Source organism: Lonchura striata, chromosome 5, assembly GCF_046129695.1.
Source record: "Lonchura striata isolate bLonStr1 chromosome 5, bLonStr1.mat, whole genome shotgun sequence".
Classification (NCBI taxonomy): domain Eukaryota; kingdom Metazoa; phylum Chordata; class Aves; order Passeriformes; family Estrildidae; genus Lonchura; species Lonchura striata.
In genome coordinates, this window is record NC_134607.1 from 59,783,829 (window position 1) to 59,799,004 (window position 15,176).

At 38.3% G+C, this 15,176-nt stretch overlaps 1 protein-coding gene across 1 annotated transcript in view; it reads right to left on the reverse strand.

Moving 5' to 3' along the window:
* Positions 1–15,176, reverse strand: part of CDHR3 (cadherin related family member 3) — a 49,334-nt gene that overhangs the window by 30,199 nt on the left and 3,959 nt on the right. Inside the window, exon 3 of the mRNA XM_021534702.2 lies at positions 8,834–9,009. Coding sequence (XP_021390377.2) covers positions 8,834–8,837 — 4 coding nt within the window. The 5' untranslated portion in view covers positions 8,838–9,009. The remainder of the gene's footprint in view (positions 1–8,833; positions 9,010–15,176) is intronic.

Here is a 15,176-nt window from a genome sequence, read left to right on the forward strand (position 1 = left end):
CTTTAGTCACTCTCTTGACAATTAACTTGAAGTGTTAACAAGAAGAGATTCCATCACACCTAGTTCTCTTTTGGGGATCCAGGTTTAGGTAAAGAACAGCCTAAAATGTGGGTGAGTACACACAGAAGGCTGAAAATGATGCTGTTGTCTGTGCTGAAAACAAATCCTCCCATTACTCCAGTACTTATACACTCAAGAGATGAAAGCATTTGCCAGAGAAGAAGGAATCCTTAGAGTCTGTCTTTTGCAACAAAGAATCTGAGCACTTATTTTAGGACCGCCAGGAATATGAAAGGCATTAAGTCAGCAGAGATTGCTCTGATCCTTCCCATTCCCTCTGCTCCATCTACTCAAGTGTGATCTGAGGGAGACAGATGATTACAAGGACATGAATTCAAGAAAGCTCCAGAGGTACTCGAATGCTCCCAATGTAAAGATCAAGTGACAACAGCAAGGCCACACAGAAACTCCAGAAATGCCAGAGGTCTTAGTCCTACTCCCAAGCTCAATCATGACAACCATGTGTAAGACACCATGAACATAAAAACCACATTGCTGCTAAATATTTTTTTCTTTAAGGAGTTCTTGTGCTGCTTAATGATATTGCTTTTTCTTTTGCCTTAACAAAACATGGAAGTCAGTGATAACAAGTTTTAATATTCATTCACCCAAGCAAAAGTAGATGTTACCAGCAAGTATTTTTTGTTTTGTGATTTGAGATGAATAATGTATTGTGGAATAGAACATTTGGTGGCTGCAAGAAATTATGTCACTTGTCCATACCAGATACATTTAATACTTGAATTTTAATCATGTCTTCCAAACTAAGTTCTAGTGCCAGTAAAGATACAGTGAAAAATGTGTTGAGGCCAATGAAGTCTTCTTTCTGCATTTACTTGTTATTGGATGAGGGCCTGAACCCATGCAGCAATACCTTGTACCTCATGATACAGCATTTACTGTATATTACACATTTGTTATTGTAATTGCTTGGCCACCTGAGCTGTTTGGTAAATATATAAACCAGGCTGTGAATAGCAAAAGATGCAAGTGCAACTGAAAGAATGCTCTGGGAAAATATGGGTACACAAACTCTAAGCTTTCTGTGTACACAGTGTGATGCACTTCATTTGGTCAAGTATTTTATTATATCATCAAGAATTACTTAAACAGACCTTTGCATAATGAAACATGAAAAACCTTCCTTACTTTACCAGCAAAAGGCATTTGATTGTTTTTGCAAAACCACCCTTGCATTTTAGCACACATTAAATATTTTCTAGGGACTTTGAAAAAACAGCCCACAGAAAAATGTGCAGCTAACAGAAAAGGGCATGGCTAGGCACAGGGTGAGGGCTCAGGTGGGGGAGTTTCACATGGAGATAGATGCGTTCTTACATGTGAGTTCCTCCATCCTTTGAACAAGATAAGTGAGAATAATTCACTACTTCCTAACAGTGTGAAATTTTGTTTGTTTACAGTTTCAAGAACTTTGAGATCTTCAGCTGGGCTCTGTGGCTTTCCAGGGAACCAGAAGAGGGGCATGGTATGTAAGGAGGAAAGTTTCACTCTCCACTTTTTTTTCAGAGTGCTTAATCATTGGAAAATCATTATAATGATTGTGGTCTCACAAAAATCAATGACAAGCCTGATTTTGAAAGAAGCAATATCAGTAGACCTGAACCTTGATAAAGTGGTACCAAGGCAAAAAAAAAAAAAAAAAAAAATCCTAATCACACAAAGGAGATGGACAATATTTATTGCTGGCCCTTTTCCTTGCTGTTCTTGGCTGACTAGAGAAAACCTTTAGAAATATCATACAGGCATAGGGTTAAATTCATCTGGGTACAGACACAGAATTACTTTTTTACAGTTGCTGAGTTTAGATTATGCTGATTTTATATGAGAACAAACATGACTGAAAGAAATAATCCACTTACAATTGACATGAGGCAACATTATATCTAAGTAATGGCTTGACTGAATCTGCCACTATATTAATACACAAAAGGCAGCAGGAAACCAGTGCAATATTTCAGATGCATATATTTCTTGCCTGTAGATTTGAGCTTCAACATCATGGAAGAGCCTGAGACCATAAGAGCTTTCTAAATGAAATAGAAGATCCCACACAGTAAACCTAGTGTCCAATAAATGCTTTGACAGAGAGCTATGAAGCTGTAAAGATAGGTGGATGAACACACAGAGATTTTAAAAATCCCTGAAGCCCATATTGAGTTTAGCCACATAAAACCTGGCTAATATAAGTTACATGAGTGATAACAAGGAAACAAGGTCAGGATGTGTCCCTTTGCTGTGTATGGCTTCCCTGACCATTGCAGGAGCTGAGGGAATATTGCCATCTAGTGCCACACAGAATCCAGCTGTCTAAACAGAAAAGAGCCATTTAATTCATGCAAGCAATGGTTACAAATCATCCTAGAACCCAGGGATATTATGTGCCAGGGACATCACTTTGGTCAGCGTCTTTGCCAGGCTTGTTATTAGAAATGATACATTTTCTCCTTTAAAAATATGACTGCTGTGGGAGCTGAGTCATAACACTTTGGAGGAAAGACCCTGTTCAGTTGTTCAGAGGTTGTGAAAAAAGTGCAAAATATTCTCCTAGCAGTTTAGCAAGTAGCTGCCAGAAGGATGGAATGCTGTTCAGAATGGGATTTATATTGCCTGCCTTAAATTTACTAAAACACAGACCTGTACATGTTCTATGTACATTGTTCTATGGTCACCTTAGGCTTGTTTTGGAAACAAATAGGAACTACTAGGGCACAACTGTGTGCTAAAGCTGTGTAACCAGCTTTAGCAGTCGCATTTAGGATGGGAAGTGATGTACTTTTGAAACATGTTTCTCTGCAGAGACAACAAGGGGGCTTTGGGATGTCTGGTTCTGATGTTCACAGCCTTTGAACCTTCATTGTCTGTCTCTCTGGACCATTTTTTAACCAGATAGGCAATAATTTTGAGGATCTGTTTGTGGAAAACTAAATACCACTTTTAGACTTCTAAACCCTGTGATCTCAGTTGTGTGATGCTCATTCAGGTTGTGAGGACACACGTACTCCCTGCTGGCCTGTACCAGGGTGCACTTGCTGCTGGGCAGGTGCACTGGGCCATGACACGTTTCCCATTCACCTGTGTGCAGCAGCATGATGAAGTTCCTCCTGTTGCCATGCCAGAAAGGGCCCTTAGGGGTGACAGAGCAGCTCAGTTCCCTTCAGCCAAAACCCTGCTGGGCCTGAGATGAAGGGATTTTTAATCAGCACGTATGCTTGAGATACTTTTAATGAGGCCATCAGCTCACCTACGCTACCAAATACATGCCAGATTACAACAATTTTCAGTCATTGCCCATCTGGAGCATATTCAAACCAGTGGTTGATTTTCAAAAAACAATCTGAAAATCAAAATCAGTTAAGTAATCAAGTCTTCCAAAGCTGCAAATAATGTCCAGATTTTCAAGCAAGCAACATCATGTTTATAAATATTGACTAAAAATTACTTAAATATCCCACCAGTACCTCTGAGTTAATTGCCATGTTATTACTTGTAGCTGTGACTTTCCCCCTGTTCCTGCCCCCTAGCCATATAAAGGAAAGGATTAAATCACAAAGAGAATCAGAGTCAATAATATAAAAGAATATTGGTTTTCAACATGAGAAAGTTTTAGACACTCACTACCCCTTTTCTTTTAAATAGCATGGGTGCCAAATAAGCAAGAGGGTGCTAAGTTAATTTCATATGTATAAGTATATATGCTTATATTTTAAAAATCCATTATTTCACATCCTCAGATATAAATCCCTACATCAAATATAAATCCTTTCCTTTTCTACACTGATTTTAAATACACCGCAAAAATGTGTATCTGAAGTTCTTCCAAATGAGGACTTGTTTAGATAATAAAATGTCTCACAATAATAGTACTGTATAAAGTTCCTGATGTCAAACTCTGACAGGATTTTTAGGGTTATTTTCTTTGCTTTTGTTCATTTGGCAAAGTCCTTGAATTTGGTATTAGAAAAGATACAGAATACATGCACTCTCCTGAGTGTCCATAAAAAGGAACCTGAAAAGCAAGGGTTGTAGATTTACAAACACATTTTAAATCACCTAGAAATGTGACTTTCCAAAGCCCTCACTCTTCTGCTCTCAGTTCCCCATAACTAAGTTTAACTAAAAAAAAAAATAAAATAAAAAAAATCTAAGCTAACAGCTTCCAGAAATAAATAGCAAGAAACTGGCAGCAAATTCTGGAACTCCCCAACACTTCTTAGTCCATGGGGATACAGACTGACCTTTCAGATGCAACAAACCCAAGTGATTTCCTCAGGCTTTTGCCTGACTCAGACAGTTTGGGTGTTCTAGGCAGGCAGGCAAGGATTACTAACATTAGCTATATCTTAAATGCTGTAACTAAGAGGCTGCATACTGCTGGATCCAGCACAGAGAGAAAGCTCTCACTGACTTCACTGGGATCTGGATCAGTCTTTTAAAGTTTGAAGGAGTTGGGGAAGTGGCAGGAAAGATGGAAGGCAGATTTTACCTGCTGGTACAAACTGCCAGGACAGTACTGACATTTGCACAGTTGAGCCTTTACACCAGCACATGCAGAGTTACAAAGCTGTAATGTAAAATAGATTCACAAATTATTTTCCTGTGCTAAGGAGCAGCAGTGAGATGACATGCCAAATCTCTTTAAGAATCAAGAGGTGAACGCCCCAAAATGACCACATACCCAGCAGTCCAGTTGGATGAAGTCTTAACACAGACAAAGGTGATGTCCATTTAAGTTGAACATCAGCACCTACTGATCTCTTGTTTCAAACAACATTAATGGCAAGTGGCAGGGCTTGCCTATTTTGCTTTACAGATATTTGCAAACATCTGAGACTGTTTCCTTGCATAAAACATTTTTCTGGTCATGGACATTTTTCTTGATGAAACCAGACAAAGCTGCACAGTCCACTCAGTTGTGTCACATCAGCCTGAGTTGTCTAAGGCTAATGCACCTGCACAAGTGCTGGTGTTGCTGCACAGGGAATTGGATCCATGAATTGAGGCTGGATAAGAAGTGAGCAAGTGGATGATATGTACAGGAATAAATGGCCAGGAAATAGGTGTCTGGGAAAAAAATTTCCTGAAACATGCCCTTTGTTTATGTTCAGAGATGTGAAGTAATGCTGGTTCAGTTCATGGGATACACCAGGAATGGGTTTTAAGGGCCCTGAAGCCCCTAATGTTGTTGTTTGTAACTACAGAAATTTAGCCTTATTTCTGTTTTAAAAGAAAAGTGCTAAATGTTATACTGTTAGCTTTTTTCTTTTGAATTAAATTCTCTGTGAAATAGCAGAGGGACAGTCACCATGTCCCAGCTAAATTGTTTGTTTATATAAAACTATTTTCTATTCTCAAGGAAAAAGAATTTAATCAAGTGTCAGAAACAAACTACATCTTGACAGATTAGCAGGATTGCTGCTGTTAAAATAAATTGTTGCCAGATTTGTTTACAAAACTTACTTTTTCAGGGATGCGTGAACTTCCTGGCATTTGCCAATCTTTTGAATAAATATTGTGGAGGATTTATAAAATGACAATTAATTAAAACTTTTCCTGTGAGTGCAAACCAGACATTTTGCTCAGTGTAAATAAATTGCTTGAAAGCTAAAGGGAAGACTTTGAAGGAGGTGGGTGGAGAGGCAAGGAAATCTCAGCACTGTCTTTCCTTTTCCATACAAAATGTGAGGTATATCCACTATGACAAATAAAGGAATTGTAATTTATGTATCAGATTTGATACATCCATTTAAAACTTTCTTTGCAGTTCTGAATCGACATCAAGACATTTGTCTTCAGCTTTCAAGCTCCTCAAAGATTTGTTTATTTTTCTATGAATCTTTTTGGTTTGGCTGCTTCTGTACGATACATGGCAGAGGTGCTCATTTCTGGGTGTGGAGCTTTTAGATACTGGCTCCTATATATGATTTGTGCTGCTCTAAGAAGGCCTTTCAGTGTTAGCTTGGGTGGTATCACCACCTCAGACAAAGAGATTAGCTTACTGTCATCATCCATTCATTCTGCTGGGCTAAGTGAAAGAATTGGATCATCAAGTGCTTATCCTAGCCAGGGAGAAAACACAGACAAGTTTTTGCATTCCACTTTTTCATTCACTACAAGTTGGTTTTATTGGTGGGATTTTGGGTGTTTTACTATGCTTATAAGTGATCATGACAAAAATATTTTTCATCTATTAAACAGCAGACAGAAAACCTACTCTTTCATGGATTAAGTCAAAGAAGTGCCACTAAAGATCCTTAGAATTATTTTTTCAGTTACTCCTTTGGAAAGGAAATCCAAAGATAGATTTCTAACAAATAGAAAAGCATTCCTCCTATTTAGACTAAGATTTTTTTTTTGTCCCCTGTCCCTAATGTCCCTAACCTAAGAAATTAGTCCTGGGCAAAAGCCTTCAGTTCTAAAATTTGGAATACATTGTTTCTGACAAAGCCAGGGGCAGATGTCAGTCTGGCAATGGGTAGTCTGCAAGCAGCAGCAACAACTCGAGGGACACTATCACTATCCAGGTTAATTAAGTACACAGGCCATCAGTAAGTCCTACAAATAAATTACGAAACAGTTCATGGATTTCACAAAAGACACAGGATTTTACACCATGCAATATTCAGGCAAACAATCTTCTTTGATTCCTTAGGTATCAATCAGAAGGATTGATTCTTCCCAGTCACCTTCCAAAATAAGATTTCCAGCTTTTAAAATTACCATGACTGGTCTTAAGGGTTCGATTAGTTAGAGCTACAACACACTGCTTCTGTACTAATTAAATTAAACTCCACTGGGTCCATCCTTCCAAAGCCTTGTGCATTTGAGCAGTGTTTCCCACGGTCATATGCATGAAGCTGCATGTTGGCAGGATGGATAAGCATCTCTGCTTTAAAGACAGCCTCAAGCTTTTGCTTAAAGAGGCTAACACTGCCACTAACAACTAGGAAATCCTGGCAGATAGTCCACATGAATATCTCTTTCTATATTTGCACAATGTCAAGCACACTGTCAGCCCTGAATAAATAATAATCATAGAAACCTGGAGTCAGCCAGGAAATAGCTGTGAATGAGACATTCATATTTTAAAACCTGAAACGGCAATATTATCTTGTTATGGGTCTGGGAAAACTATTATCTTCCTTTTCCCCTCTTGTTTTTGTTTTTCCTAAAAAACAAAATGCTAATACTGCTGCTGAAGGTACTAAAAAGACTTTATTTGTCCCTCTATTACAGAATGAAACATCTGAAGCCTTCTGCCTGATAAATGCATAAAATAATTTTAAAGAGCAACATGGAGAACAGTGCTGATTTTAATTACAAAGAATTTATTTTTAACTGAAAAATAAAATTAGAGATGGAATACAACTGCCACTACAAACTGGATACAACAATAATTATATGGGAGAAAAAGGAAGAGTAGTGGAAAAATAGTTTCACAAGGCAATATTGCTTTTGAGAATGTCTTGGCAAAGTTGAATTGTTTTCTAAATTTAATTGAAACTCCTCTATTAAAAGCATTTATGCTAGTCATAAATATTTAAAACAATGAGCAAAATTCATGAGAAATTCAGTCTCCATCTCTACAGAATTAATAATGAAGGGCATCTCCCTGTAGTAAAACTAGTTGAATTTGGTAATTATTACTTAATTCAGACTCTTGACAAACATTCAGAGTTACTCCTTCTTCACAAAAGAATCATTTCTTTCTCCTTTTCTGTTCAGATGTAGGGGTCCTATGCAGACTAAGCATGTTTCAAGACTGTATTTTTATGGTTACAGATGAGAAGAAACATATTCTTACTTTAAAATCTGGTTTATAATTGATGACAGGGATATACGCACAATTTTTTTACATATATTGAGCACCTTTAACAGAAATCCAAAAAGATTCTGAGATCTGTCTCAGAATAATCAAATTGCAAGTAAGTTAGTCCAAAAGCATTTGACAGAAGATATAATGGCAAGGACTATAAAGGAGAAGAATAAACTGAAAGCACAGAATGCCAAAAATCACCATCTGCTGAGATGATGGGAGTATCATGCACAAAGCTGTTAAGGTGTTACTAGAGCTGTTGTCTGTTACAACATTAAACAGTTAATTGCAGTTCATGGGCTTTAAGTAAAAGGACTGGGGACTGCTTTTTACCATAGCAACCAAAAAAAAGAAATCTCTTCCAGCATGTGAGCAACATGCGCCAACATAAAAGCAAGGAAAATAAATATATTTTGAATTCAGCATCTAAACTATAATTATTTGGAGAAATTCCTCTTTCCAAATTTACATTCAGAGCATCCTGGAGAGAATTAGATGCTCATTCCAAATTTACCAAATGTTTTTCCTGAGGGACAAGAAGATGTATTACATTCTGTATCTTTTCTCACTAACAACTGTTAGGATGACTCCTGCTGCTTAGGTAAACAGAGTAGGGAAGCGAAAGAATACAAAAGAAAGGAAAACTTTATCATCTCACTAATGTGTAGCCACATGTGCTGCAGGCAGGTCATGGGTATAAATGTATGTTTGCCATCACTTACCTTCTGCCACTCCATCCATTTCTGCTCTGTGCTGAGGTTAGTCTACTTGTGGTCTTTGAGCATGAGAAACATGTTATGGTGACAACAGTTCTGATTGTTTAATCCCAGGTCAGGTCAGGTCAAGTTTGAGAGAAGAACAGGAGAAAAGTGACAGTTACATCATCATCATGCCTTAAATACTAACACATAATATTTTGGTGCCAATGGAACTTCTTACCCATGGTACTTTTCAAAATAAAATCCTGATGAGCTCCTCCATTTTTCCAGATATGGTTTCATTTTGATGGAATACTTATTCTGAGGCATGATTTTTCTGAAGCCTTTGCAAAGTCCAGACAGCTGGAGAAGCAGCAGATCAGAGAGGCAACCCAGCAAATTATCCAGAGCAATGACCTAAAAGGTGAGCCAGGCAGGTGAAAAGCAATGAGGAGCTAGAAAGAGAGAGGTCCTGCTGGTTGCTATCCCTAGAGGATGTCCTGAGGGCAGGAGACAATAGGAAGAATTTTATTTCACTATCTCTGAACTAACTAAAGGTTTGAATATGGGAATGTTTTTAAAACATCTATTGTAGCTGCTGAAAACAATTATGTCTGTGGCATCTGCCAATTCTCATAATTATCTGCTGTTGTTTCAAAAATGTGTATGGGAAATTTTGCAAAATCTAGGACCAATAATTCCATAGCTGACACAGCATGCTCTTAGACTCTTACACCACAAATGTAGTGTGAGAACAGAACAGAACAGTTGGCTACATTAAGATTCAGATCGACAAAGACAGACTGAGGGGGTTTTGTCAGTTGACGTAAAAATTTCCATAGGCAAAACCATAAAGCCCTGAATAAATGGAGGAATTCACCCACATATGAGCACTTTCAGAACCCAGAGATGTCCTTCAAGTTTTCCCTCTACAAATGCAGAAGACACAGGTTCATGGCTCTATGCACCTGTTAAGTTCTCCATACAAGACAAATTCTAACCCCTCAAATGTAGACTCATCTCTCAATTTCAATTTCTATTGTACTGCTATTATATATTGTGTTTATCAAGGCACTCAAGTTGTTAAGTCTTGTCACCACTAAAACTCACTCTGTTTCCATACAACCTCTAACACTGTATTTTTTAGAAGAGCATGACATAAGTTTTGCTCCATTGGTTACAAACAACTTCAGAAATATTCAGAAGTGCCTAACTCTACTGTGACATGAACATATAATTCAATAAAATGCCACTGCTTATGCTACTAATAGATTTCAGTGAGTTGTATTAATTGTGCTAATTATGATTATGTGTGAGTGCACAGAAAAAGGGTTCCGCTTCTGTAAACAGAAAAGTAGAAACCTCTTTTTATAGAGAACTGACAGTCAATATATGCTTAGACAAATAATCTGCTGCAAAATTTTTCAGCCCACTATACATAAAACATTCTCATTTTGCCAGCTTTCCTGTACCACAGACCACAATTATTTTTGAAGTATTTTGAAGTATTTTTGTAGTATTTTGAAGTCACCAGTAGCTGCAGTGCCAATACTCTTCTTAGTGCAGAAGGAAAACCAGCCATTGTATTATCGGATTACTACAGAATCCTTGAATGTCAACATGAATGCAAATAAAATTTTAAGAACTTGGATTTAGTGTATGCAGAAAAAAATTCCAATTTCATACAGGGAGGAAGAGGAGTTTTTGCTTAGTTAATGGTCTGGATTTGAGTATTTTCAAATAATCCATTATTATTGTTATATATTATTTGGCAGAATTAAACGCAGACGGGGAATCCACAGATGCCTGCTGTCTCCTAAAGAAAAAGTACTTTTTTATTTGTCAATTAAAAGATTTGGGAAACAACAGCCAGTTCTGTTAATCTTGGATCAAATGGGTATCTGAACTTGAATTACAAAATTCACAAATACTAATTTTGTAATGACTTTTAGTTAATTTTTCCCTAAACCACTATTGTTCACTTTTCATCAGCCTCGTAACTTTTGCATATATCACATGTCACATGCTGAGTATCTACAAAACAAGATTTGATTAAATGCACAGATCTGTACCACTGGATGTTATTATCCAATTAAAATGTTTGATGGCCATAGATGTCCAAAGATTGTCATAATCTGAGCCTGCAAATTTGCAGTCTTAACTCATAGGCATTTCAGAATATGCACCCTTCATAAGTAACATGGGATATTTTTAATAATGTCTGAACTTTTTTCTTTACCATCTATGGTTTCCATCTAAACACCAAGTATTATTAGTAGTATGCTTATACTTGGATTCCTTAAAGGAAATAGTGCCTCAGGAACACTAGCCAAACCACAAGTTTCCAAAAAATAGCAAAGGATAATGTATTTTTATCATTAAGAGGAGATATGCCGACCTCACGAGAAATGTGTGAAGATCTTTGGGGACTCATTTAAAAATTCACTCAATCTGTGAGACTGTAACTGAGGTCCATCCACATCAGGTCTCTGCAACCACATTGCCTTTGTAAAAGGTCAGGTGAAGTCTGATGACAGAAGTTCAGGGTGGCCCATGAGAGGTTTACACATGTAAGTCAATGCTTAAACATCACACATAGTTTTTACTTTGGGTGCATTTCATTGTCAAACACATCACTAACTACACTCCAATTCTGCTAAAGCCTTTGAGATCCATTTTGACTGAGTACAGAACTTGCAGTGCTTTCAGAAGACACAACATTTGACTCTTCCTGGTTGTAATAGAAATCTTATTAGGACAAATCTCCTTGCAAAGTTAGCACAACGATGCAAAGACCTACAAGAGAATTTCCTCTATAATAGATGAGACACAATTGATTTCTGGCACTCCACTTCCAGCCTCAGCCAGAAATACAAGATGAACAGGCTTGCTTTCTTCTGTGATTTCAACACGTCTGCTTCCTGTACGAGCTGGAAGTAGGACATACCATAACAACTGTCAAAACATTTCAGAACCTCCAGCAAGGTGTGATTGGAGCCAGCTTCTGGAAGCAGAGAGGACTTGGGGAGCCATGTGAGTAGGCTGGGCCCTCTCTACTCTCCACTGATCCAAGGACCAAATGTGGACCTTACCAAAGGTGTAGCAGTGTGACTCTCACTCAGACCTCTTTTCTGGCTGGCCCCAGACTTTCACAGCCAGGCTGAAGGACACTCGAGTGACTCTCAAACACTGAGGGGCATCCCTTGCAGGCTGAGATCTTCTGGCAGTCTGTGGGTGCCTCCCCTCAGCCCACTCACACATGGTGCCTGGCACTGCCAGAGGTGAGTCCCTGTTTACAGTGGGGATCAGTGAGCTGCTCAGAGAGGGGGACAGACAGGGCATCAGCACTTGTGGAACATGATGGGAGGGGAGGCAGATCCCTGGACTGAGGCCAAGGGGCTCCAGGCAGGGCCAGGGGAAGGCTGGGAAGGACTGATGGTTTCCCAGGGAGATGCAGAGGAGAGCTGGCTGCTGAGAGGAGGGGAGAAGGAAAGGGGACATGCCCCAAGACAGGAGGAATTGTCTAGAGAGGAAAAGAGGGCAACTCCAAACAGCTTTGTGGTGGAAGAGGCAGCTCACTGGTGGGAGGAGGAGAGGTAACTCAGGACTGGGAGAGATGTGTCCTCCATTGAGGGAGACATGGGAAAGGAGAGGAAAGTCTCCTAACTGCAAAGCAGGGGATAAAATCAAGGCAGTGTATATTAAAAGACATGGTTGCCTCTGGTGAGGCAGCTGGGCCCAACTGGGAGGGTGGCAAGAGTCAAAAACAGGCCCCAAACTGGTGTTTCAGTGCAGTAGCCTGGCAGGAGATGAAAACACACCATGCAGGGTTAGGGTAACGTGACAGCAAAGCAGGAACAAAATTCAGAAAAAGGAAGCATTTGGGAGAAGGAAGGATACAAACAGGACAAATATGGCATCTATGTTGAAAAGGAACAGGAGAAAATTGGCTACAATGCAATGAGGGAAAGGCAGGAAGCTGCTGTTGTGTGCTGCCAACACACACAAATGGGGCGGATGAATGGAAAGTTATAATATACATTATTCATCAGGGCAAACTTAATTTTTAATGAAAGAATATTTCTATGCCAACCTCATGAGAAATGTGTGAAGATCTTTGGGGACTCATGTTTTGTGGTTTTGGTTATTCACACGGGCATTGTGGAAGAGCAAAGCACAGGAAAGCAGCACGCTATTTGAAAACAGACTTCATACTGAGGCAAGGTAACTTTCTCCACCCCCAAGAGGTTTTATAGTTTAAAATCTAAAGAACTTTGCTCTGTCTTCCAAAAATGCAGGGAACTCCTACAAATTTCTTCCTTTCTGTCCCAACTGGACAGTTAAGAGTCTTCCTCTAAAATCTGGATATGGCCTTTGTAAATATTATTGTTACTATTATTTACTAAAAAAACTCCTTCAAATTAAAAAAAAAAAAACAAACAAAAAAAAACCAAAGCAAACAACAAACAAAACTGATGAATATTTAGTAAGTATAACACAAGTGATTTGCTGCACCAGTGCCAGATATGTTTAATAATTTTAAGTAGCAGTATGAAACATGCCGTGACAATGTTTTAAAACAATTTGTCTGTGATCTTTCTTGAGTACCTGTCAATACAAGCAAACTGAATTTTAGCCTGCCAAGTACTCTTTGACCTGTCATTTATGTCTTCCAATTTCCAAAACATTTGCATTTGTCGTCACTCTTCTTCAGTGAATGCACTCCTCTGACCTCATCTAATCCTCAATTTCTTGCCACAAGAGCAGCTGATGAAGTGGTAGACCAGGGACTCTGGGTAATGTGTTTTAAGAAGGGAGTTTGAGATCCATGTTTCATACAGGTTATACTATAGCAATGAGAGTGGGTGTTCAGATATTTGGTGGAGATCAGGACATACGAATATTTTCAAGGAAGAGAAAATACTGGCAACTGACATGGGTCAGAAACAGAATTCTCAGAGGCTCCTGGCTGAAACCTGAAACAGTTGCACAAAAAAAAAGAAAATGTTTTGCTTCTCTGAAGCAATTGGTAAATCCTCAGCACTGCACAAAGATGGCCAACACTACACTGATAGTTACCATTGCCAGCTTTGGTATCAGAAACATTCCAGCAATGGTAATAAAGTAGAGAAGAAAACTTCTCTTGAAGAGACAGTACAGTAGTAGGTTAATGCATTTAGATGACAATCAACACGTGAGAAAAATTGTTTAGGCACTGGAGCAAAAGGATGTGCAATTTTTTTCACAGTGCTTGCATAACTCTCTGGGGTTTGAAATGTGCAGTAACTGTTGATTTCCATTGCTAGTTCATAGCCTTATTTTTGGTATAATTTCTTCTTTAAACTTCCTGGAACTCAGTGTAGAAAGTTACCTAATTGTGCATTGTTTGTTCATAAACCTGTGCAGGGCACCGCTCTTTAGATTTCCCACTTCATCTGTTTAGAGTTGCTGTAGTGTTTCAAGCATTGCTTTGTTTCGTGTGAAGTAATTTGCAACCCTTTTTTGAGAAACATGTTTTTGTTGGGATACAAGAGTATCTCACTTTGGATTTCTTTTTCAGTTCTCCATTTTTTCTGTTTCTTTTTTAAGTGCTAGTTCCTTTGGCTAAGATGGAACCGAAAGCATAATTTAGATTTTTTTCTTATGTTATTTCAGAGGACATTAAAAATAGATTTCTCTGCTATAAATGTCTATTTAATACAGTTTTCTAGCTGACGTCTGCTATGATGGTACTCACACAGTGTTTGAGACACCTTCTGAAATTACAAAGAGATCAGAAATAGTACAGGGACCACACTTTTGGCCAGAATGGCTCTCGGGCAACTGGCTCATAGTGGCTTCTACGTTTGCTAACCCCTGAGTTGTTTTAATGGGCATCCTGTACACATCTTTTTGCAGAAATCTAGATATAGGACTTTTTTTAAAGTATCTAGTTTATTGAATGAATTCAGCTCCTCTAATTATCACACAGACTACTAGAATGTTACATTATATTTTAAAAAATTCAGAATCAGTTTTAATGGAGAAATGCAGGACTATCCATTTGGTGGATTTTGTATCTTCTCAATACAAAGTTTTCTGGCAACCTGAGGTGTTGCTGTAACATTAAAAATAAACTTCATTTATCCACTGTGGAAAGAGAGACTGCAAATAGATGACTGTAAATAGATAATCTACAGGTTTAAAATTAGCATGAGTGTAGAAGTCCACCATAGAAATAGCTTGCACACAAGTAAACATAAAAGCTACTTTTGCACTCTTCAAAATGCTGAAGGATTAAAATTTCTGCACTCCTGTGACTGACAGCCAGCTACTTTGCTGGTGCTTTTCTTATGCAAACTCCATCATTCACTATCTGTAAGAAAATCTTGTGATTCATTTACTGCTCCATTTCCACCACAGTAGATACCTGAGTTCTTAAAACTGTCTGCTATGTCATAATTTCTGCAATATAAAACAAAACCACCATTGTGGTAAATCCATTGCACAACAGGATCCTGGGAAGTATTTATGAATCTCCTGCCATACTGCTTAAATCATGACTTTGTTACAAGCATCAGATGTTTATAATCTTGTTATGATAT